The 22,645-nt window shown below is 51.4% G+C and overlaps 2 protein-coding genes across 2 annotated transcripts; both read left to right on the top strand.

Moving 5' to 3' along the window:
- The first annotated feature begins 2,007 nt into the window (after positions 1-2,007).
- LOC127012709 (gastrula zinc finger protein XlCGF49.1-like) lies at positions 2,008-3,019 on the top strand. Its single transcript, XM_050890943.1, has 2 exons — positions 2,008-2,702; positions 2,938-3,019. Exons 1-2 carry the CDS (start codon positions 2,008-2,010, stop codon positions 3,017-3,019), a joined length of 777 nt encoding a protein of 258 aa, XP_050746900.1.
- Positions 2,842-22,167, top strand: LOC127012708 (zinc finger protein 585A-like). The gene is made up of 4 exons (XM_050890941.1): positions 2,842-3,891; positions 19,489-19,649; positions 19,794-21,071; positions 21,288-22,167. The coding sequence occupies exons 1-4, from the start codon at positions 3,031-3,033 to the stop codon at positions 22,165-22,167; spliced, it is 3,180 nt and encodes a 1,059-aa protein (XP_050746898.1). The 5' UTR covers positions 2,842-3,030.
- Positions 22,168-22,645: the final 478 nt, after the last annotated feature.

The following is a 22,645-nucleotide window of genomic DNA, read 5'->3' as shown; positions in this document are numbered from 1 at the left end:
GCAGTGAGCCCAGCGCCCGCTCCACCTGCGCCTGCGGCTGAGCACGTCCCCTCAGCATCAGCCAGACCCGACAGGAGGGTCCTTGGTGGCGGGAGGCTAAATCCACTACCCGCTCAGGGGGTTGATGACCTTCCTCGGTAAAAATATACTGTTGAACTTTTCTGAGTGCTCTTTGCAGCCTGGCCAACGCTGAGGCTTTGTCTGCTGAATTAAAACCAGTTGTAGGTGTCACATAGCTGCCCCCCCACTTAGGGAGGCGGTCTGGACCCCCAGAGTCTCCCCTCCACTAGCAAACACTAGACCCAGATCCTGCTCCAAGTGGGTGTGTTTTGTCTCTCCTGGCTCAGTATAATTTTGCAGGTAGTTATTTTTTGGTTTTTATTTTTGTTCTTGTTTTCCTGTGGTTCCTCTGTACCAGCATAGAGAATTCAGCTTGGGCAGGAGCACCGTTGCACTTCAGTGGTGGCTCTTACCAGCATCAGTGGGGATCCAGATGGGTTAGCTGAAAGGAAAACAGAAGCGGCACGACTAAATCTGAAGTAACTTTCCCTGTTATAACTGTCCTCTGAAATCTGACATAGCTTCCCACTTCATTTACAACTCTGACCTCTCTCCTCTGAGGAGCGTGTAGCTGCAAACTGTGCATCGCCGTTGTGCTTGGATGTTTATACTCTACATCTCCCATCGCTCGTGCCCTGATCCCTGGCATCCCCCCTCCCCAGCCCCCTACACCTTGGTGACAGGCTCCCCAGGGACTCATCTTCTCAGCCACAGCCTTCCCAGCGACCCAGACCTCCAGGGACAGATTTCACTGACAACCCGTGTCTTTCTTTGCTGGCAGCCTGCCCCATAACTGGTGATTTTGGCAGCAGCACCTTCAGCCGTCAGTGCCATCAGTACCGTCAGTAAAATCCTGCCCAGCCACGTGTACTCCTGTTGACAGTCATCTCCAACGCCACTGTCTTCCTCCCCTCAGTCTTTCTGGCTCTGTTCCCTGCTGCAATTCAGAGTCTTGATAGGAGATGTTGCTCACATCTCTGTTGGCCCTGATTTTTTTTTTTTTTTCCCTAATGGAAATACGTAGGACCCAGACCCTGCTGTCAGTTGAACCCTCTTGAAAAGGACAAAGTCACTTAAGGTTTCCATGCCTCGCTTCTCCAGCTGCCCACTGAGGACACCACTGACCTGTCTTCTCCTGTGCACGGAGGTCTGCCAGTACAAAGCAGCACATCCCAGTTTGCAAATGGTGCCCAGTTTGGTTTTCTTCTAGGTTTTGGGGATTTTGGTTGCTGCACAGTCACTCCTCAAAAATGGGACTAATTACAACAATTACTGCAAAGTGCATTAATTAATTAACTTATTTACTTATAAATCTTCTTGGTAAGAGGACAGAGGACTATGCTGGGGCTAAATCACTAGCGCAGCAATAGCAGAGCTGAAACCTCAGTGTCATTGCAGCAGCAAGCGCGTCACAGATCCCCCATCGCCAGGGGAAATTAGCCTGTCCCTGCTCTCTCTGCTGGAGTCCAGCTGAGCCTGTGACTTCAAAGGTCTCAGGTTCAGTCTCCCATGGAGCAGCCAAGGTGCTACCCGTTGTGTTTACATAGCGAACACAGGAGGTGGGGAAGAAATAATGACTGAGTAATTTTCCCTTTATTTTTTCAGTCCGGCAATCCGTGTCTCCAGGAATGCCAGGGAAGCCTCTCCAGGAGATCAGAGGAGGCAGGAGATGGAGTTACAAACATTGTGTCTGCAAGCTGAGGTGGAAGGAGGCTGAGAAATGAGGAAGACCACACATTCCTTGTTGGCCCAGAGCTGGCATACAACCGCAGCACCCTTTCCCCTATGGGGAATAAAGTGCATCCATTAAAGTACACTTTGATGTATGTGTCCTGACGGTTTTTGTATCCTCCCAGGCAGTCCATCCCCATAACGCTGTGGCTTTTTTGTACCTACCAGCTGCTTGGCAGCCCCACCACACACCACCGGGTGCAGGGCGCTGCTGCCATGAAGGACTTGGTTAAGCGCGTGGTGCTAAAGACCCACCCGTGTCAGGAGTGCGGCAAATCCTTCAGCAAGAAGGGAAACCTGAAGAGACACCAGCGGATCCACACGGCAGAGGAGCTCTTCACTTGCAGGGAGTGTGGGAGGCGCTTCACCACCCGGGGCCACCTCACGACCCACCAGAGCATCCACACAGGAGAGAGACCCTTCTGCTGCGGGGAGTGTGGGCGCTGCTTCCGCCTGGAGATATGCCTGGCCGCCCACCAGAAGACACACGCCAAGGGTGGTCCCTACCTCTGCGCCCGCTGCGGCAAGAGCCTGAGCACAAAGATCTACTTCAACATCCACATGCGGACCCACACGGAGAAGAGGCCATTCGCCTGCACCGAGTGCGGGAAGAGCTTTGTGAAGAAGGGGACCCTCACTGCCCACAAGGAGATCCACAAGCGAGAGAAGCCCTTCAAATGCCCTGACTGCAGTAGGTGCTTTGGGCAAAGTGCCACACTGCTGGCCCACCAGAAGATACACCTCCGCGGGGGGCCTTTCATTTGTACGGAGTGTGGGAAGAGCTTGAGCACCAAGCGGTACTTCAACGTCCACCAGAGGAACCACGCTAAGCAAAAGCCGCTCGAGGGACACATCAATGGTGTGTCTCTCCGGGTCATCCAGATTAAAGAGGAGCCTGATTTTGCCTTCAGGTCAGAGGATAATATGTTGGAGAATATGTCCCGTGAAGGGGATGTAGCCCAGGGGTGTAGCATACCTAGAAACCAATCTAATCCAAAAAGCCCTCCTTGGAAAATCCAGATGAAGGAGGAACCAGACCCACCCACTGATGCCACAGCAAGCATTACTGCAGTAGCCTGCCAGAAACTTTACATCAAGGAAGAGCCACCAGAAAATCCGGACTATGGAAAGCTCTTTGATCCAAAGATCCCACTGGTGGCTTTACAGGGGAGACAGCTTAAAAAGGAAGAAGATGCTGATGGGCAGCATGAACGGGAAGTCCCCATAGCCAGTAACCGGATGCTCCATGTGAAGGAAGAGCCACAGGAAAGCACTGAGTTTGGGATGTATTATGGGCAGAAGCCAAACTTCAGTGCTATCGAGAGGATCCAAATTAAAGAGGAACCTGGTGTGGAGGCCAGCCACCAGGAGAGCCAGAGCCCGAAGAGGAAGCAGAAGAAATGCTATCAGCCCACCAAAGAGGGGATGTTGGACAACCAGGAGAAATCCAGGTCCAAGAAAGATCCCTCAGCAAAAGGAGCTCCCAAGGGTGAACGGATATTCCCCTGTCCCGAATGTGGGAAGAGTTTCAATCAGAAATCAAACCTGACCAGACACAGGAAGATTCACACGAGCGAGGGGCCATACAAGTGCAGCGAGTGCGGGGAGAGCTTCCGCATGAACCGCAAGCTGATCCGCCACCAGCGAGTCCACATGAGCGAGCCCTTCAAGTGCACCGAGTGTGGGAAGAGCTTCACCCAGCGGTCCAATCTGGTTCGGCATCAGAGGATTCACACCAAGGAGGAGCCCTACCAGTGCCCTGAGTGCGAGAAGACCTTCAACCAGAAGGCCAACCTCTTCCGGCACCAAACAATCCACGTCCGCATGGGGCCTTGCAAGTGCACCAAGTGTGGGAAGTGCTTCCCTCAGAAGCGTCATCTCATTAAACACCAGCTGCTCCATTCCCGAGGTGGGGCCTACAAGTGCGGGGTCTGTGAGAAGCGCTACCGGCTGAAGAAGTACCTGAGGAGGCACCAGAAAATCCACGCACGGGAAGGAACTGCTCCCTGTGCAAAACGGGGGGAGGCCACAAGGACCAGCAGTGGACTCCACCACACTGAGCAGACAGCTCTGGCCCCCATGAAGAGCGAAGAGGAGAGCTGAGCGGGTCTGGTGCCTACTCCTGGGGGAAAGTCCTTTGGGAAAGGGGAGGGATGGAGACAAACTCTGCCAGACTTATGTGTGCAGTATCTGGGGGTGGGGAGGTCAACCTGAGGGGACAGTGAGGTCGAGGGGGCAGAGTGCTGCAGGAGACTGGTCCTCTGCTGCTGTTTTCAGAGTACAACACTCAGGGTATGCCCTGCTCACAGCTGTGAGATGGGGCTGGAGAGCCAAGCCTCCTCAGAGCACTTGGAGATGGAGGGATTAGAGCTTGGCATCCTTCGTAACGGTATGCTTGCGCCTCTAAAGCCTGCCAAAGTTGTGGATGCCAAAATTGTCTTGTGTGGGCAATATATAGCCAGGAGGACCAGGCAGGATTTATTTTTATTACATTACTGTGTTTCTGAGAAAGCTGAAGGGAACCTCTCCCATCTAGGCAAGGGTTTAAAGCAAGGGCCAACTCTCTTCTTCTCCCTCATGTAGCTCTGATCCACACCCTGATCCTACTGGGCTGATGGACCCGAGTCAACTGGATGGTGCAGATTTGGAAGAAACTACTGCCAGCCAGACCAGGGTTTTAAGCCTTGAATCCCCCAAACCACACTCCCAGATTGGCTTAAGCCAGGTCCCTAAAAGTAAGTTATGCAAAATCAATGACTTTTTCCAAAGCTAGCCCAGAGGCCAGCAGATTGTATTCTGGTTTGTGCCCCCACAACCCCACTGAAAGGATGTAAATGAGAATGGCTTTTCTTAGCATCGAGTTGTACATCTCTGATGAGCTGGTGGCTTTGCCACCACACGTCCCAGAGGCATCAGTGACTTCACCAGCTTGAGCGACACCGGTGCTGGTTCTCAGCCACCTGCTTCCCTACCTGTTACTGTGAAGCTCTTGGTAGGATATTTACTTTATTGGGCATGATTTAGGGAATTCAAACCAAGCAGCAGGAATAGTTGAAACAGTCTTCAGACCTTATGGACTAGAGAACTGGAAACTCTTCCCCTGTTGGGATGTTTTCCCTTCCTCTCCCTGGTGTAAAGGAGATTGTGCAGCTACTCAAAAGCATGGACAGTTCAGCAGTCTTTATTGCTCACTGCTAATGATTTTGTTTGAGTGTTCCCTAGTCAGATAGATCTTTGTGTCTTGAAAGCTGCTGGTGAAGCAGAGATGTGGAGGGAATCCACAATCCCCTGAGCCACTCCCCAAGATTTCTCTGCAGCACTGCTACGTGGCCACCTGGGCACTGCAGAGCAAAGACGCATATTAGGGTTCATTGTGTTGCTGTATTACGTAGCATCCAAGACGCAAGTGGAAAAATATTCCATGGTGAAATAGTAGCTCTACCTCTCTAGTTTTGTGCAGGAAAAGAAGCCCCCTCCCCATCCCCAAGGCACACACCACTTCCTTCTCTGAGGACATGTTGCAGATGGCATCCTCCTGGAGGCATCTGAAAGTCACGCAGCATGACTTTGGGCAACTACCTGCTGTCACGCTTTAGACCCAAGCTGCTGGTTGTCTACACTGCCTACTCTGGAGCAGCTGCCTCTCTAAGCAGGGAAACCGAGGCATGGAGAGAAGGAAAGGAACAGGACAAACTGTTCTTGAGCTCTGTCTTTACCAGCTACTTGGACACCATTGTGTTGAGGTGCTTTGTTGTGGTGACTCAAGCACAACACTGAGTACAACTGCCAAACCTCAAAAGCACAGAGTAATTTTGGTGTTTAGACTCCCTCAGCCTTTGATATAGTCAGGCCCAGGACACGATTTCAAACAGCAAAGCAAGCTCTGACAGCCTCTGAAGGAGCCTACCTCTGTCCCCTCACCTATAAACCGTAGCCAAACTGGTTGATACGAAACTTCCCCTCAAATCCCCCTGACCTGGTGGAGGTTCATTTCTGGGACAGAAAAGGCAGACATATGGGGGAAAACAACAAGTTTAGGATGTTCTAGGGGCATCTAAGGGACACTCTTGTTAGAAAAATGGTTCTGGGCCATATGGTGGGTAGATGCTTCACCGTAGGACTGGAAAACTATGTTCCTTGGGAAGAATATGGCTGAGCCAAGCTAGCGAAGCAAAACAGCCTCTGTTAGGCTTGCTGAGGGGCAGAGGTCCAGCAGAGCCCTCTCCAGTGAGGAGAAAGTAATCACCAGATGACTGGCATTTATTTCTTTTTCATTAGCCTAGCATAGGGCCATAGAGATTTTTACCAGCAAGAGGAACTGATACGGGAGGTTTGCCAGTTGTATTATTGTGTCCCTGCACATAGACAGGGCAGTGAGTCAATGTCAGTAGCTTTCCTGGATATCACTGGATCTTCCACCATTGACCATGGCCAGTGTGGGTGTCCCAGCTTCTGGGGAGAATCAGGGCTGATAGTTTGTAATATCTCCTCAATAAAGTAAGTATTTAAAGAAAAAAGGAAACACAGTTGAGCCTCTTTTCTGGGGTTTTTTTCGTAAGCTATCACTGAGAGAACTACAGTACATTCTACCCACAACGCAACAGGTGAACAATGCCAGAGCAAGATGCATACCAGTGCTAACCAAATGGATGTAGTTGGTGAAGAGCCCTCCGGGCTCTGCTAACTGCATTGACCAGCTCTCCACTGACTATGCTGAGAGCCCAGACCACCCCAGGGCTCCAGTCAGTGACCCACACATAGGCACCGTGTGAAGTGCCCTGAGGTGTCTGCATAGGGCTAGAAGGACATAGGCCTTATGGGAGGCCTTGACCTTTCTGGATGAGCAACTGGAGGCCAGGAAGGGCATCTTAGGGCATCTCAAATGACACCAGGCACCGTGGCGTGAGAAACAGAAACAACGTCCTAATGGGTGTTTTCGTCCATGAGGTAAACTCCACCCTCAGTGTCCCACCTGTGGGAGCACAATGCTCGAAGTGCAAAGGGAGTCTTCCTTGGGTACCACCAGGATCTGCCTGGGACATTACCCTGTGACTTCCTCAAGGACACCTGCAAAGAGATGCCTTGCAGATAGTTTGGGCTGCCAGCTCTGGTGTCCGCTGCTGATGGTTGTGCTGGGTTTGGATCAGGACCATGGAATAATCCCAGCTCCATGAGAAAAAATGGATTTATCTGGGGATTGAACAAAGCTGAATCCTCACAGTAGCAAAATAGCCTTCATCATTTTCTCCCTAAACCCATTAAAAGGGATCCCAGATAATAATAAAATGCTTAAAATCCAAATCATTGCCCCATTCTCCACTGCACAGATTTTATGCAGAAAACCACATCTGTAAGCATTCACTGAGCAGTCTCAGTCGCCAAGTGAAAAGGATGCCCACAAGGTCTGATTTTGCCTTCAGATCTATACAGTAAATTCAGCATGGTCAAGCTGAAACCAATGGAGTTAAATCAAAGTAAAAGTCATGTTAACGAAGAGAGATCCAAGCTCTGATGACTTTTAAAAAGAAATCTTCGCGTCTTACACAATGGGTCAGGTAAGGCTTGTCTTGAGACAATTGCTGTCCTATTTCTAGCCATGCACATTGTTTCTGTAGATTTCAGGAGGAATTTGGCTGTGGGACTTTTTTTCATCACCTCGTTGACTCATTGACTATCTGCGTGTATCATCTCAGCATCAGTTCTGTCTCCAACATTCAGCATGACCTGTCTGGAGGAGAGATGGAGACAGCCTGTGTTGGGGAGCACTTGCGCAAGAGTGCGTATTTCGTGCTTCGATGGGATGCGTGGAGCTGATTGGCGCTCAGCATGTTCTGGAACGGTGGGAATAAGAAGGTCTTCGGGGCCAGAGCAAACATCTGCTCCAACATAAGTGCCCTGGGATGTTTACTTGCCCTTTGAGAACGTGATAGTTCCCATGAGAACTTCTTCGAGAATCCCAGGCTTCAAGGAGCCTGGTGTCCCCACAGATGGGGTGTGAGGAGAGGAAAAAGACCAGGATGAAAACTGGGTGAGCAACAGGACACTCAGTATCACATACTTTATCTGTTCACACATGCTTTATCTGTTCACTTTCAACTAGCAGCATGGGGAATGAGTATTTACTTACCACCACCACCTTAGCTACCTCTCATCACATCCGGACCCAAAGTGATGCAACCAGGTAACACCACATGGGACCAGGTTATTGAGCTGAACTGCCTGTCGCCAAGGCACACTTGGAGCCTCTGACTCCATCTCCTGGCCCAAAGCACAGTCCCTCCCTTGAAAGTTATTATTTCTTGTGCTGGAATAAAGCAAAGGTGAAAGAAGTCCATCAAAGGACTGAAGCTTCTGACTAGTCCCCATCTGCAGATTTTCTGAACAAGGTCATAGAAAAATCTGTGATCTCCTTTTCTAGGGTCAGTGTTAGCCTGAAAATAAGAGCAGCCCCCGTGATGGGGTAGGTGAGGTGGGCAGTGCTGGCCTGTGGCTCTCTGCTAATTGCACAGGAGGTAACTACAGCCCATTGCTATCTTTTATAAAAGGACTGCTGTCCCACGGGGGACATTGCAGAGCCCCACTGCTCACTCTTTTTTTCCACCCCAAGCTGATTTCTGTCTCTTCTGCTTCTGTCTGGCCTCTTCCCTGGGGAGCTGCTGTTTCAAGGACACCAACCTCCTCCAAGTCGCTGCAAACTGAAGGCAGAAGTAGGAAGCAGAGATCTGGAGAACCCTCCCTACCAAGTCACAAGATTTTCTCCTTTTTCATCATCTGAAAAATAGGATAAGATGCTTTGCAAGTGGAATAAGATACAGACTGTTCTCATTTCTACGTGTGTGTTGGCCTCTGAGGAATAAAACAGACTGAACAGTGAGGATCTGAACGTAGAGGACAACTTCTGCTAGGAGAGTAACAGGTTTTGAAGTCATGCAAGAATAAGCCATCATTATACCTGTGCTGAAGTTCGCTCGCCCTTAGACATGTCTGCAGAGCAGAAAACCAATCCGTGCAGGAGAGCTGGGAACAGCACTGATGTGAGCTCACTTTGGGGAGGAAAGACTTAGGAAACTAAATGCTGATCTTGTGAACTACAAGCTAAGCAGCCCTGGAAACTAGTTATTCCTAGTCCCTGCTCAAAGTGTTGGCCTAGGGCTGCAGGCAGAGATTACTAAGAGCCTTTTGCTGCACAGCTGAGCTGCAGTGCATTGTGCACAGTCAAGGGCACACGCTTATTCAGTCAGTATTGCGGGGCCCAAAACTTCCCCGTCAGAGTGGACAGGCAAAGAAGCAGAAAAAACCTTGTAACAAAGAATTGTTACTTCGATCAAGTTAATTTATAATAACTTTAACTAGCTTGGGGTAGGTTGAAGAGCAGAGAGAGGAGCGGGGGATGTGAAGTATGGAAGAGGTGACTGTAAAGCCTCTGGCCGGATGGCAAAAATGAGTTGTGCATCAGATCTAGCAACATGAAGGAGAGAGACAGAGCCTGGGAAACACCAGGAAAACCTGGGCTTCCCTGTGGGAAGGTGTTAGAGCCAGATCAAATCTTACTTCCAGCTTTGCCTGTTTGTATTAAATTAATTTATTATCAATGACTTCAGGCTACATTAAAGCCCTGTGTTGGGTGATGCAGCTGATGACTCCATTTGCTGCTCATGGCGGGATGAAGGAGGAATGAGCTTGTGGGTGTTCCTGCACCTTCCTGGGTTCTTGCTCCTCTCTTCAAAGCATTACCTGCTGTTGTTTTCCTAGGCTGAGCATCATCCTGAGGGTATGAGTACGCCTTAATGGCCCTGACCAACCCCAAATGGAGCTTCTGCCTGCAATGTCCAGCCCCTGAGAGACTGCACCCCACGGGCACTGCCTGCACGAGTTTCCCCATGGCTCCCCCCTCCTCGGGGAGCAGCCAGCCCTCCCTGCTCCCAGACACAGAGACAGGGTGTGGGGGGCTGTCAGAGGGAGGCAGCAGGGGAGAGAGGGGCTGCGTGGGCACACAGATAGCACGGTGTTCCCAAAAGCAGCTGTAAGCCTCTCTGCTTGCATCTGTGTGCAAGAGCTGAAGTGCAGGAAGGGAAGATAAATCAGGAGAGCTCTTTTCCTGAGCGTGAGCCCACGTGCAGTCATTGTTACAAGCTGATCTTTAATTGCAAAGCCCTCTAACCAGCCCCTTGCATGCCTGCCTCTGTCCCCAGCTAAGGGTTTGGGTGTGACCAGAAGCTGAGGAGCTTGTGATGAGTTTCCTTGGACAGACCACCCAAAATCAGGTAGCTCACACACACACACACACCCCCCAGCCCTATGGATGTAAAGGGAAAAATGGGAAAACAAGTCACAGATCGGCATCCCTTTGCTCACTCTGCAGGCAGCAGCATCTTAAAGGCACAAGTGGGGCACAGCTGATCTCTCCGAGACTTTCCTCCTGTCCATGAAGCAATGTATGGTAGAAATCACCCCAGACCCTATAGATGTTGCTTGTCGCTTGTCTCTATTAAAGCCCAGGGGGACAGAGCATGGGGAGCTCCTGTTCCAGGCAGGGCCTGTAGAGGTTCATCCTTTGCTTTTCCAGCCCTCTGGCATGTCCCCATCTTATGGTCCCGGGGAAGAGGGATGCTCTCAGGGACCACAGACGCACCTAGCCCAGGTGGTCTGGGAGCCCTATTCCTGCAGCACTGTCTGCCTCCCTTTGAGCCCCTTTCTCTCCTTTTTTTCCTGGATAGTTTTTGCAAACCTTTGACATGGGTTTCCTGTGGCTCAGCACTTCAGCCCCTGTGATTAGTTGTCTGTCAGAATGGGACTTCTTTTAAATCCGAAAGACTTTCTTGTTAAATATAGAACAAAGTCTGTAGCAAAGAAAATACCAGTCTACTTTTCATTTTAATATCTCCATGCAAGTAATAAGCCTGATCCATCTGTAGCTCAACATAAGGGGGCCCCTTTCTGCTCACCAAATTCCTTGCAGATGCTGGGGGCTCAGAGCAGCTCAGCTGCTAATGCACAGCCTAACATTGCTTAACTCCACTCTGCTTGCTTTTCACAAATTAATTGCCAAGCACCCAGCACGGAAAGTGGCACAGGGCTGTGAAGGTCTGTGCTATTGCATGCCAGTATGGTCAGCCAGATGCCGAGTATGAGGAGAAAAGGCATTCTGCTGCCCTCAGCAAGACATTTCCCAGGGTTTAGCCCCATTCTGCAGGGGAATTTTGGACAGGAGGCAAGTAATAGCAGCATTATACATCTGTGCAGTCTGAATATGCCCTCTAATCCCACACGCTTGGGTGTGTAGCTCTGCCAATGTGAATCCCTCATCCAGCAGTATAAAAGTATTTAATTCTGGTAAACAAGCACCACCACAAAGAGCGGGTCAGGCTCCACCAGAGACACCGTGCAAGGCCGTACAGCAAAGGACTGCCGTCGAGCTCCGGCTGCGTAGGAGCATCACTGACAGCCCAGCTCTGCCTGCCTTCCTGGAAATGGCTCCAGCTCCTCGGCAGTGTTAAGGCTTAGGACACGGTGGGTTAAACTGGGGTTAAAGCACTTTTCCCCCTGTTATGGTCTCCTCTTTCTATTGGTATAATTTAGAGACACTTGAATTTAGGTGCCTAATTTAAGCATCCTAACTCTGGGCTGAATGCCAGCCAAGGAGTCAAAGGCCTGAATTCACCCTGGCAGTCTCTTTGACCATAAGCTGGAAAGGGGCCAAGAAGCATTTTACTGTAAAGGAGGAAAGGAAGTTTCTGGTCCTCTGGCAGTTTTTTCACTTTACTATGAATTTGTGACTTCTTCGAGCTGACACAAAAGGGGAAAATTAGGACAACTAATTGTAAAGCCAGCAAAAACTTTTGAAAATTTTTCAATATCTTCTTACTTCAAAAATAAACACAAGCTTTACGTTTTGGTAGGCTGGAGGTATTTTTCTTTCCCTTAGAAGGAGTCAACCCTATCCTAAAACAAAATGTTTTATTATGAGATGAAAGTAAAAGATATTCAAAGGATTGTTTACATTTGTGTTTGTTTTCCAGGAAAAAAGGTTGAAAAAATTTCTTTAAGTTTACCTGGAACAAACTCTTGGCTTCACAGCAGATCAGATACTGCCACATATTCATCCAGGTGTACTTTAAAGAAAGGGCTCTTGAGATTTCCTAAGTGCTTAAATTAAAATGGGTGAATGAATAAGGGGTATAAGTGCTTTTGATGGAAATAACAGCATGCATGTTTCTAAGAGTGCAACAGCGAGAAAGGGCAGCGGATGTGACCAAGCCTGTTGTATTCCCATGGTTGGCTACAACCAGAGTAGTGGTCAGGAATGAAAGAGGGAGTAAAACACACACTCTCCCTTCCAAATAAAGTAAATATATAGGCAAAACTTGGAAATGAACTGAAGCAGAGGCAGAGGCAGAGGGGATAACTCAATGCCAGGGCTCAGAGCTGAACACCGGCGTCCCAATATCAACCTCTGTTTGGTGCTTTCTACATCAAGTTCCTGCTCTTTACTGTAGCTAGGGCAATTCAAGCACTTACTTCATAAATGACAACTCTAGATGTGCTTTTTCACCAGCTTTGGCACTGAGATGCAGTTTTATTTCATGTCTTGCCCAGCAGGTTTACAGTGTGGTGGTTTGCAGAAAGTAGAAGCATCATGAAAGGGATGCTAAAAATAGGAACCAGACCAGGAATTGAAATGAGGAAGGAGAAGTGAGAGCTTCCCCCCCAAAAAAATCTCAACAAAGCTGAATAAAGACAAGAAGAAACATATGCTGGCTGGAAACACCGTAGCTGTAAGCACTCATTCCTTGGCAGCAAAGCACCTGGCTCTGCACATCAGCCCGCTCTTCTGGGGAAAGCTGGGAACCAAGAACATGGCCATGTGGCCTCCAGACCCTCCAGACACCCAGCCAGGTCTGTACACCCCACGTGGGAAAAACAAAGGCAAGGGTGCATGAAGGGCACTTCACCAGCAAAGCCAGTGGGGGGAAAACAAGAAGAAAAAAACCCGAGCGTTGTGAGGAGGGACCCTGTACCAAGCCCTGAAGACACACAAGTGTAGCAGTGTGGTACATGTGGGAATCGCTTCTTGAAGAAGAGAAATCCCATAGCCCACCAGAGGAAGGTCCAAAGTTGTCTACAGGGTTGGAAGGAAATGCACCAGGACCAAGCAGCATCCTTCCAAGGAGCAAGACAAGCAAGGCCAAGGAGGCACCATCCCCAGGGCAGGGAGATCCATGCCAAGGATAAGCCTTATGAGACCTTCACTGTGGTGTACCAGGTGGTGCACATCCCCAGATAAGAGTGGGGATATAGTAGGCTAAAATACCCCCCGTGAAAGGTGTCCCAGGCTGCTCATGTCTGCAAGAGGCTGTGCTTTCTCCTCTCTGTGGTCACGGTGCCTGGATGACCAGAGGGGGCTGGGGATGGCCAGGGTGAACGCAAATGTAAAGGTCACCCAGGATCCCTGCTGGCAGTCACTGTCCTGGGGTGGTGAAAATCATTGACGCTGGTGGGACTTTGCTCCCCTTCAGACCTTGAACCATTGTGCCGGTTTTGGCTGGGGTAGAGTTACTTTTCTTCACAGCAGCTAGTATGGGGCTATGTTTTGGATTTATGCTGGAAACTGTGTTGACAATTCAGAGATGTGTTAGTCATTGCTGAGCAGTGCTTACACAGAGTCAAGGTCTCTTCTGCTCCTCACCCCACCCCACCAGCAAGGAGGCTGGGGGTGCACAAGAAGCTGGGAGGGGACACAGCCGGGACAGCTGACCCCAACTGCCCAAAGGGATATTCCATATCATATGACGTCATGGTCAGCATATAAAGCTGGGGGAAGAAGAAGGAAGGGGGGGACTTTTGGAGTGATGGCATTTGTCTTCCCAAGTAACCGTTACGCGTGATGGAGCCCTGCTTTCCTGGAGATGGCAGAACATCTGCCTGCCCATGGGAAGTAGTGAATGAATTCCTTGTTTTGCTTTGCTTGTGTGTGTGTGGCTTTTGCTTTACCTACTGAAATGTCTTTATCTCAACCCACAAGTTTTCTCACTTTTACTCTTCCGATTCTCTCCTCCATCCCACCGGGGGGGGGGAGTGAGCAAGCAGCTGTGTGGTGCTTAGTTGCCAGCTGGGGTTAAATCACAACATCCATGCAGATTTCTTCATGTCTCCCACCTCCACCACATGTCAAAACAGAGAGAAAAGCTCTTTGAGAGGTGATTCAGGACATCTGAATAATGTTTTTGCCCCTGAATCACCTTCTGAAGAAACTTGTCCCTCTCCATGGACCAGAAGGGACCCAAGCTCTCAGCCTGTGCTCTGCAGCTTGGGCTGTCATCACCTCTGGACCTCTCCTACTCCATGGATGAGAGTAACAAAAAAATCCCGCCCTTGTCCAGGACCCAGCAGAATCAGAGTCAGGCCCATCTGTGTTCTTACATTATATTTTGTTTTTCTTGTGTTTGTAATATAAACTAAGAGGAGCTTGATCCATACCTTACTTTCAGTGTTCATGGTTACAAATGCTGGAATGAATCTGTTCCCAGATCAATGGCAGCTGCAGTGTCCCCAGCCCTTGCCCCTTGTGTCTGTCTCCCCAGCTCGTTAGCCATGTCCTTGCTGCCCCGTTTTGTGGCAGGTAGACTTTAAATCACCCTTTGCTGTTCCACCCCATTCCATGAGGTCTTCACCTGGCCTAGATCCATAATATCTGCAAAAGAAATTAGAGCAGACCTTAAGAATTTGAGGTGGGAGAGATGGAAAAGAAGACTCAGCTGCCTGCAGCAATGGAAAGTTCTTAAAGGTTTTTTCTTTTTTTGTTTTTTTCAGGGTGCTTTCCCAAGTCATCTAACTAAATTGACTCATCATGCACTCACAGTCCCAGGAGGGCACAGGCACAGATGGTGGCAAGGAGCAGGACCCCCACTTTCAAAGGCTCCTCGCTGCTAATTGAGCGTAACAGCAGCATTAAGTTGCTACTCCCCATCCATCTGCATTAGGGCAGATGATGTCTCCATACCTGATCTTCACCAGGACAATTTGTCAACCGAGTCACCACGTATCACCCCCACTGAGGACAAGAAAGGTATCTGGTGCAACAGCACAAGGTCACAGATATCAGAGGACTTCACTTCTCCTTTGCCTGGGGCTTCCCCTTCAACTAGCCAAGTGTTTTAATCTGCCTGCGTCACCTCACTTTCTTAACTATAAAAAAAAAAACAAACCCAAACAAAACAAAAAGAGAACATTAAAACATCCACTTTCTCCTGGTTTTTGTCCTTCTTCTTTATTTTGTAACTGAGAAAAGAGAACCAAAGAGGATGTCAATGTCACTCCTTTTTGTGGTCACTTGGCAAGCCACTTCTGAGCCAGGAGTGTGACAGGGGCGATCCAGAGGGTACAACTTCCTACCCAAGAGGTCAAGGAAAACTGGAGCTGTTTTTTCCAAGGTTTCAAAACTGGGATATAATAACTTTTTTTTTCCCCCTGAGGAGACTAAATTCCTGTAAAAGACAGAAATAATAGTTACAGTATTTCAGCCCAATTTTAGAGATGGGGAAACTGAGGCAAAACTTTGGATCTACACAAAATCCCACAAGCAACCTACGTCAGATGCCCACCCTCATCCTTCTCTTCTGTTTCCCCATGTCATGCTTTGAAACAGTTGTGGACTCATTTCATCTGAATAACAATGTCGGGAGACATTGGTTTGGCTTCTAAGTGACACCAGGGAGCACATATTTGAAATCAGAAAACACAAGGAGCACAAAATATGCAATGACCAACACAGGCTGAACTCCTTTTTTACAGTACAATTATTTTCATTTTTTTTTAAATTACTATTTTTTTAAAACGTCCTAATTCTGAGAGTGTGTCCCCCCCAACACTTTAACCTGTACTACCCGAGCTGCTGTCTGCAAGGTGCTAGTGATAAACAGGTAGGCAAAGTGGCTATGTCTGTACGAGTAATTCACCTGAGCCGAGGACACTTCTCCAGCCCTGAGGGCACCAAGCTGGCTTGCATCCATACAGCTAAACTCTGTTCAGGATAGCATCATCCAGCTCTGCGTTGGGACTCATCCCTGGCTCCAGCTCTGACTCAGGCTAAAAGTTTCAGGTAAAGACATGAGAGTTGAGAAAATTGTGCTCTGGTGCCCAGGAACACGACCATTTGTTTCAGACACATGGCTTGGGTTTTCCATCACCCCAAATTAGCACATGTCCAGCAGCCACCAAATGCTCCAGCACCTGCTGTGTGACCCAGACTGGCAGGACCATGGATTTACTGTGGATTTCTGTAGGCATCAGGGCTGCTGGTTATAACCACAGCCCAAGCCAGGCAGTCTGCTAACTGCTACAGAGCACCCAGGAATAGGCAGTCCAGCCTCCCCTGGGAGCTGGAGACTCACAAGGAGACTCACAGCCACATGGAAACAATTTTCTTGGACTCATTGGGTGGAGACCCTCTCCACTGTGTCTAGCATAGGATGCAGACCTGGGCTCTGCCACTGTCTCACCAAAAGTCCCCTTTCAAGTCACCTCACTGCAAAGTGTTTTGACATCCACAGACAAAAAGGTCATGGAAGAGGAGAAGAGGATGGCTTTTCTTGCTCGCATAACTCTAAGGGGATCAGCCACATGAACAGAGAGTGAAAGCATCCACAGTGAGGTCTCGGAGGTACGTAATGGGGACTTCTAATGCAAAGCAGTGCAGTTTAGCTACCTAAAAATAGCAATTAAAAAAGAGAACTGATGTAAATCAAAAGCTATTTCCACCCTGCTGCAGCGTGGGCACTGCGTTTCCCTATAACAACCCCCAGCCACCAAACGTAGGCATCCTCCAAAGCGGGCGAGCAGCATCCCCTCTGAGGACTACAGCTCCCAGGAGCCTGCAGCCCAGGCAGCGCCTGTGCGGGGACCAGGCGTTGGGCAGCCAGGCAGGGGTACGGGCAGGGAGGCAGCGCTGGCTGGGGATCCCCCCACTCATGCCCGAGAGGTTTTAAGGCTGCTGTTTCCTACCCCCAAGGACCTTCTCTCCCTGACCCAGCTCCTCTTTCTCTGTCTCTCCTCCCCCGGTAGTTTTTACATCACTGACACAGACTTCCTGTGAGTCAGCACCAGCAGACATGAACGAAGTAGCTGGAAGACGAAGAAGAGCTCAAAGTGGGTAGAAATAAGAAAATGTGGCCAATGACACTTGGATACTTCCAGACCTGCGTGCTGCTGAGGGAGATGAGAGACAGGTCAGTAAATGGCTGAGCTGGGATGTCAGGGGCCAGGACGGGATGCTCAGGGCTGAACCCCTCCGTGATGCTCAGGGCTGAACCCCTCCGTGGTGTCTGCATGTTTCCCGCAGCATCCCAGGGCAGCAGCAGGACATCTCTGGAAGTTGGGGTTACCGCTACAAAGCTGGAGTGTTTGCCAAGGTTGGCTGTGGTGGAGCAAACTGCACTGGCTGGGATAAATCGCCTTGCTTGTCCTTCTCAGGCTGAATCCTGCCTGAGAGATCTTGGCTTGCTCCCCTGGCTGGAGGCAACCGGTGGAGTCAGAGGTCCTGCTGGTCCTGCTGGGCGTGGGAGCAGGCAGCTTGGCTAAATGCAGGGAGCAGGAACAGCAGCACAACACGAGAAGGGGCTTCGGTCCTTTCAAATCTGCCTAAAGACAATGCTTCTGGGGCATCTGTGCGACAAGTGCTTTCAGGAGTGATGGAGGCATGGGTGGGAAGGAGTTAATAGGTCCAGCCTCTGCCTTGCAAGGAGGAGCTGTGCCTGCCTATGCCTGTGCCTGTGTGTGTCTCGGTGTGTGTGTGCTGGTGCAGGGGGTTATTCCCAGTGAAAGGAGCAGAGCAACAGCTGAGGAGCTGCTCCTGTTCATGTGTTTCACAAGCAAAATTCAGGCAGCTGTGCTGACATGCAGCCGCCTCCGGGAAAAACAGTCTAGCGCATGGAAAAGCCAGAGGGAAAAGTTTGCCCGGAGTCATCTCTGGGCTTGGAAAAATTGGTCGCCACAGAGAGTAAGAGCAACCTCCGTTTCTCAGCCTAACTGAAAGGTCCCCAGAGAACATCTCACCCAACACCCATCCTTTCTCTTGGTGAGAAAGGAGCAGAGGTGCTGCAAATGCGCTGGATGCCTGCTGGGATGGCTGGATCAGGGTTCCCTTTGCCCAGCTGAAGGGTTGGGCAGGGGCTTCTCAGGATGCCTTATCACTTTGGGGCACTTGGGAGTCAAGGAGCAGGGGAGGAGAGGGTTTTGGCTAGCTGGACCACCATCAGGGAGCCCTCCCCAGGAGCTGCCTCAGATAAGTTCCCGGGGCAGTTTGGTGCTGGTTCTCCCATGAAGAAAGTCTATGGCAAATGGGGTTCTTCTTCAGCCTGGACTTTTCATGCAGTTGGGTCAATAATGCTGGTGGTGGTGTGGCTGCACCCTTCATGGGTCAGGCGTGACAACCTGCAAATTGAAGCTGGCACCAAGGCAAAGCTGGACCTTCAGCAGTCCCACCGCAGGGCAAGGGGACAGGGGAAGGAGTTCAGTCCTTGCTGTCCTCCTGGACACCAGGAGGACTTCTCTGTCCATTCAGGTATCTTCCTGACCACCAGCCCCAGCAGCCTTGCACGGGCTCTGGTGTCTGCCCTGGTGCTGCACAGAGAACTGAGGACGTCAGTGGGAGTTTCACTTCTGCCTCCAGCCTGTCTGGCTGCAGCTGTGACCCAGATGTCCCTGTCCCCTCACCGAGTTGGACATGACACAAAATCTCTACAGAAGTAAATGGGCACCTGCCAAGGGACGGGAGCCCCACGGGGTTTGCACAGCCAGACGAGCCTCAGACAATGCATTGGCAGTTCTGTTTCACAGATGTGAGATTCCGGTGCTGTCTGGAGGCTGGGGAGAGCAACGTGGTATGTCCCAGAGACGAGCAGCTCTTTGCTCATCCTCAACATTTCCCCTTGTGGTCCCGGAAGGTCCCTCTCTGCCAGTGCACTGAAGGAGGCACAGATGATCTCAGCGACCACTCTTCACATGAGATGTGTCTGGCCCTGGCCCCTGGTCTGGTCATGCTGGCTTAGAGCAGGGATTGCACCACCCCAGGGATCCTCCAGAAATGGGTCTGGGCATGCCCCTTACCGGGAGCAATTTACTTCTAGAGGTGCTGATGACCATGAGTTGGTCCCTGATGGTTATGACCACCAGCCTTTACCACCCCTCTGAAGGAAAAGTGGTGTTGGTTCCTGCTCAGAGATCAGCACAGTAGGAGGAGCCCCCCAAACCACCAGTTTCTTGTCATGAGTACCTGGAGATGTGGAGAAACTCCAGCCTGTGCCAGGCAGTTCCAGCAACCCCCTTCAATCCCTTCCTAGATTTTACAGTCTCTGGGCCTTTGGTTTTACTAGAATTAACTAAGCTTGGCTGGGCTTTTATTTATAATTTTCTTTTCTACATGACAGCTTACCACACTAAAAGTGGTTTGTTTGTTGTTGGTTTTTTTTTCCTGTTGGCCTTGACAATAACACCTGCCTTGGTTCCTTCTCAGGTTCAGCCCTCATGAAGAAAAACATAGGCTTTCATCTAAAGAAGAGTAACTCAAGCCAGCGCTGGCACTTTCCCACGGTCACTACCTCCCAGCAGCCCTGGCAGGCAGGGAAAGCTGGTGGCAATGGCCAGGAGGACTCCCAGCAATGCCTCTCCCAGTGAACACCTCCCAGGCCCCCACCTCTGAAGAACCAGGTGGTGGAACAGCCAGCCATGATGACGCTGGAGCTCTTGGAGGTAGAGAATTTTCTCAGCCACGCTTGGGAGAAGTCGTACACTTGCACGATTTGTGGGGACAGTTTTAAGCACAAGGACATCCTGGCAACCCACCAGAAATCCCATAAGGAGGAGATAGAGGCTGAATGCTGTGAGAAGGAGGGTGATGCTGACCAGGCTGGAGAGCTGCATGACCAAGAAGCCATCAGAGCTGGAGGGGAGGCCAGTGGGGAAGGTCACAGCAAGCACAGCACACAGAGTGATCCTGAGAGAAGGGTGAAGCCCCATGCCTGCACCGAGTGCGGGAAGAGCTTCAAGATGAAGGTGGACCTTACCAAGCACCTCCGGACTCACACAGGCGAGAGACCGTTCCCCTGCACCGACTGCAGCAAAAGGTTCATCACCAAATCACAACTCAAGGAGCACCAGAGGATCCACACGGGCGAGCGGCCGTACAGGTGCCTGGACTGTGGGAAGAACTTCACCCAGAAGTCGCAGCTCATCGTGCATCGCCGGATCCACACAGGTGAGAAGCCCTACCAGTGCAGCAGCTGCCAGAAGAGCTTCGTGGACAAGTCACAGCTGGTGGCCCACCACCGGATCCACACGGGCGACCGTCCCTTCAAGTGCAGGGTGTGCGGCCATGGCTTCCACCAGAAGATCACCCTCGTCAAGCACCAGCGGGTCCACAGCGCCAAGGGGGCCCAGCGGGATGCTGCCAGGGCCATCGTGGCTGAATCCACTCTGGCGGGGGAGAAGATCTTCCGCTGCGGCACCTGCGGGAAGGAGTTTAAGAAGAAGTCAGTGCTGGTGACCCACCAGAGGATTCACACTGGGGAGGAGCCCTACTCCTGCCCCGTGTGCGGGCGGTGCTTCCAGCAGAAGATCCACCTCGCCCGGCATCAGCGAACCCATGAGCGGCCCAATGCCCACGTCTGTGGAGCCTGTGGGGACCACTTTGGCAGCAAGAGGGAGATGCTACGGCACCACCAGGGCCACCATCCCCATCAGGCCCCCCACACCTGCACCACCTGTGGAAAGCGCTTCAGCCAGAAGGTCGGCCTCATGGCCCACTGCCGTGTCCATGCACGGGAGAAGGAGATCTCCAGTGCCGCAGGGGGTGGGCAGCCCCCCACCACCCTCAGTGGTACCCACGCCTGTGGGCAGTGTGGGAAGACATTCACCAAGAAGGGCAACCTGACCAACCACCAGCGGGCTCATGCCGAGGGCCAGGGTCACCGCTGCGGGGCTTGCGGCAAAGGCTTCACCAAACGGGGGGAGCTGACCAAGCATGAGCGGACCCACACCGGGGAGAAGCCCTACGGGTGTGGGCAATGCGGCAAGCGCTTCGCCCAGCGCACCCAGCTGGTGACCCACCAGCGCGTCCACACCGGCGAGCGGCCCTACCCCTGTGGTGACTGTGGCAAGCGCTTCGGCGATAAGTCACGCCTCACCGTCCACCGGCGCATCCACACCGGTGACCGGCCCTTCCCCTGCCCCACCTGCGGCAAGGGCTTCCGCCAGAAGATCGCCTTGGTCAAGCACCGCCGCGTCCATGAGCGTGGCAGGGACAAGGGAGGCAGCGAAGACATCAGTGCCAACACCAGTGCCAATGCTGACACCAATGCCAATGGCAATGGCAACACCAGTTCCAACACCAACACGAATGCCAGTGTCAAGACCAACACCAATGCCAATACCAATGTCAATGCCAATGCCAAGGTGGCTGGCAAAGATGAGGAGAGCCCGGCTGTCCCCTGTTGGCGGCTCCCCGTTGGTGAGCGGCCCTTCTCCTGCAGCGAGTGTGGGAAGAGCTTTGCCCAGAAGGCTCAGCTGGCAGTCCACCACCGCATCCACACCGGGGAGCGCCCCTTCCCCTGCGCCGACTGCCCCAAAGCCTTCATCGACAAGTCCCGCCTCGTCGTCCACCGCCGCACCCACACTGGTGAGCGCCCCTTCCCCTGTGCTGCCTGCGGCCGAGCCTTCACCCAGAAGGTTGCCCTCACCACCCACCAGCGAGTCCACACGCGGGAGCACCAGCCACCGCTGGCCCCAGTTCCCCTCGGACCCCGGGGTGAGGAGTGGCCCTTCACTTGTGCCATCTGTGGGAGAGGTTTCCGCAAGGAGATCGCCCTCATCACCCACCGGCGGGTCCACACCAAGTATGAGCCCAACCGCTGCAGCAAGTGTGGGCAGGTCTTCCCCGACAGGGCCCAGCTCCGGCTCCACCAGCCTTCCCATGCTGAGGACCGGCCATTCAAGTGTGCCACGTGCGGGAAGGACTTCAAGAGGAAGGAGATCTTGATTACCCACCAGCGGGTCCACACGGGAGAGGCGCCCTTCCAGTGCTCCCTGTGCAGCAAAAGCTTCTCACAGAAGGCCAACCTCATGAAGCACCAGCTCACTCACACCCGCCGGGGCCCGTTTATCTGCTCTGACTGTGGGCAAAGCTACACCACCATTGGACATTTCAAGAGGCACCAGAGGAACCACCTCAAGAAGCAAAGCCCTCCTGGTGAGAGAGAAGAACCCCCTGAGGTCCTGGTGACTGTCCATGTGCCACCAGAGCCAGCGGGTGACCACAGCAGCCCCATCATTGTGGTGAAGACAGAGGCTGATGCTGGTGACTACGAGGTCCTACAGGTCCCATGATGGCAAGAATCAAGCACTCGGGGAGGGCAGGGCTGATGCGCTTGGGGATGGGGATGCTGCGTCCACCACCAAGGTCCATGGTGCCGTGGGAGATGCTCCCCTGGGAACATCTCACAGTATTTGGTGGGAGCCAGGAGTGGAAAACCTGGGAGGAGCTGGACTTCAGCACACAGCAATCCCTGAATAAAACCTCAGTCAAAACTGGCTGACACAATATGAAATTCGGGGGCGAGGGAGGGATATAAAAACATATTTTGGCTTCTTTTTTATATCTTATATAAGAGTCCTCATTTCAAGACTTTTTTTTTTTTTTTTTTTTTGCTAACAGGAGGGCTGAGAAGCTCCGTTTTTTAAAGGAAGTAAATGAAATCTGTGATTTCAGATATATTCACATGACTCCAAGAGCTGGAGCTTTAAAAAAAAAAAGATGAAAAATCTCACCAAACGTTACGAGGCTTGCCATCACCGACTTCCTGGC

Source organism: Gymnogyps californianus, chromosome 2, assembly GCF_018139145.2.
Source record: "Gymnogyps californianus isolate 813 chromosome 2, ASM1813914v2, whole genome shotgun sequence".
NCBI lineage: Eukaryota > Metazoa > Chordata > Aves > Accipitriformes > Cathartidae > Gymnogyps > Gymnogyps californianus.
Note: the sequence above shows the minus strand (reverse complement) of the source record. Positions and strands in the feature narration are given on the sequence as shown.

What these genes read in the sequence shown, in the direction of transcription:
- LOC127012709 (XM_050890943.1), top strand. Translation starts at nt 2,008, where the DNA reads ATGAAGGACTTGGTTAAGCGCGTGGTGCTAAAGACCCACCCGTGTCAG. An exon ending in GAGCCTGATTTTGCCTTCAG is followed by an intron (nt 2,703 to 2,937) that starts GTCAGAGGATAA and finishes TTTGATCCAAAG; the next exon opens with ATCCCACTGGTGGCTTTACA.
- LOC127012708 (XM_050890941.1), top strand. Translation starts at nt 3,031, where the DNA reads ATGCTCCATGTGAAGGAAGAGCCACAGGAAAGCACTGAGTTTGGGATG. An exon ending in TGAAGAGCGAAGAGGAGAGC is followed by an intron (nt 3,892 to 19,488) that starts TGAGCGGGTCTG and finishes CCACCTCTGAAG; the next exon opens with AACCAGGTGGTGGAACAGCC. An exon ending in CAGAAATCCCATAAGGAGGA is followed by an intron (nt 19,650 to 19,793) that starts GATAGAGGCTGA and finishes TGAGAGAAGGGT; the next exon opens with GAAGCCCCATGCCTGCACCG.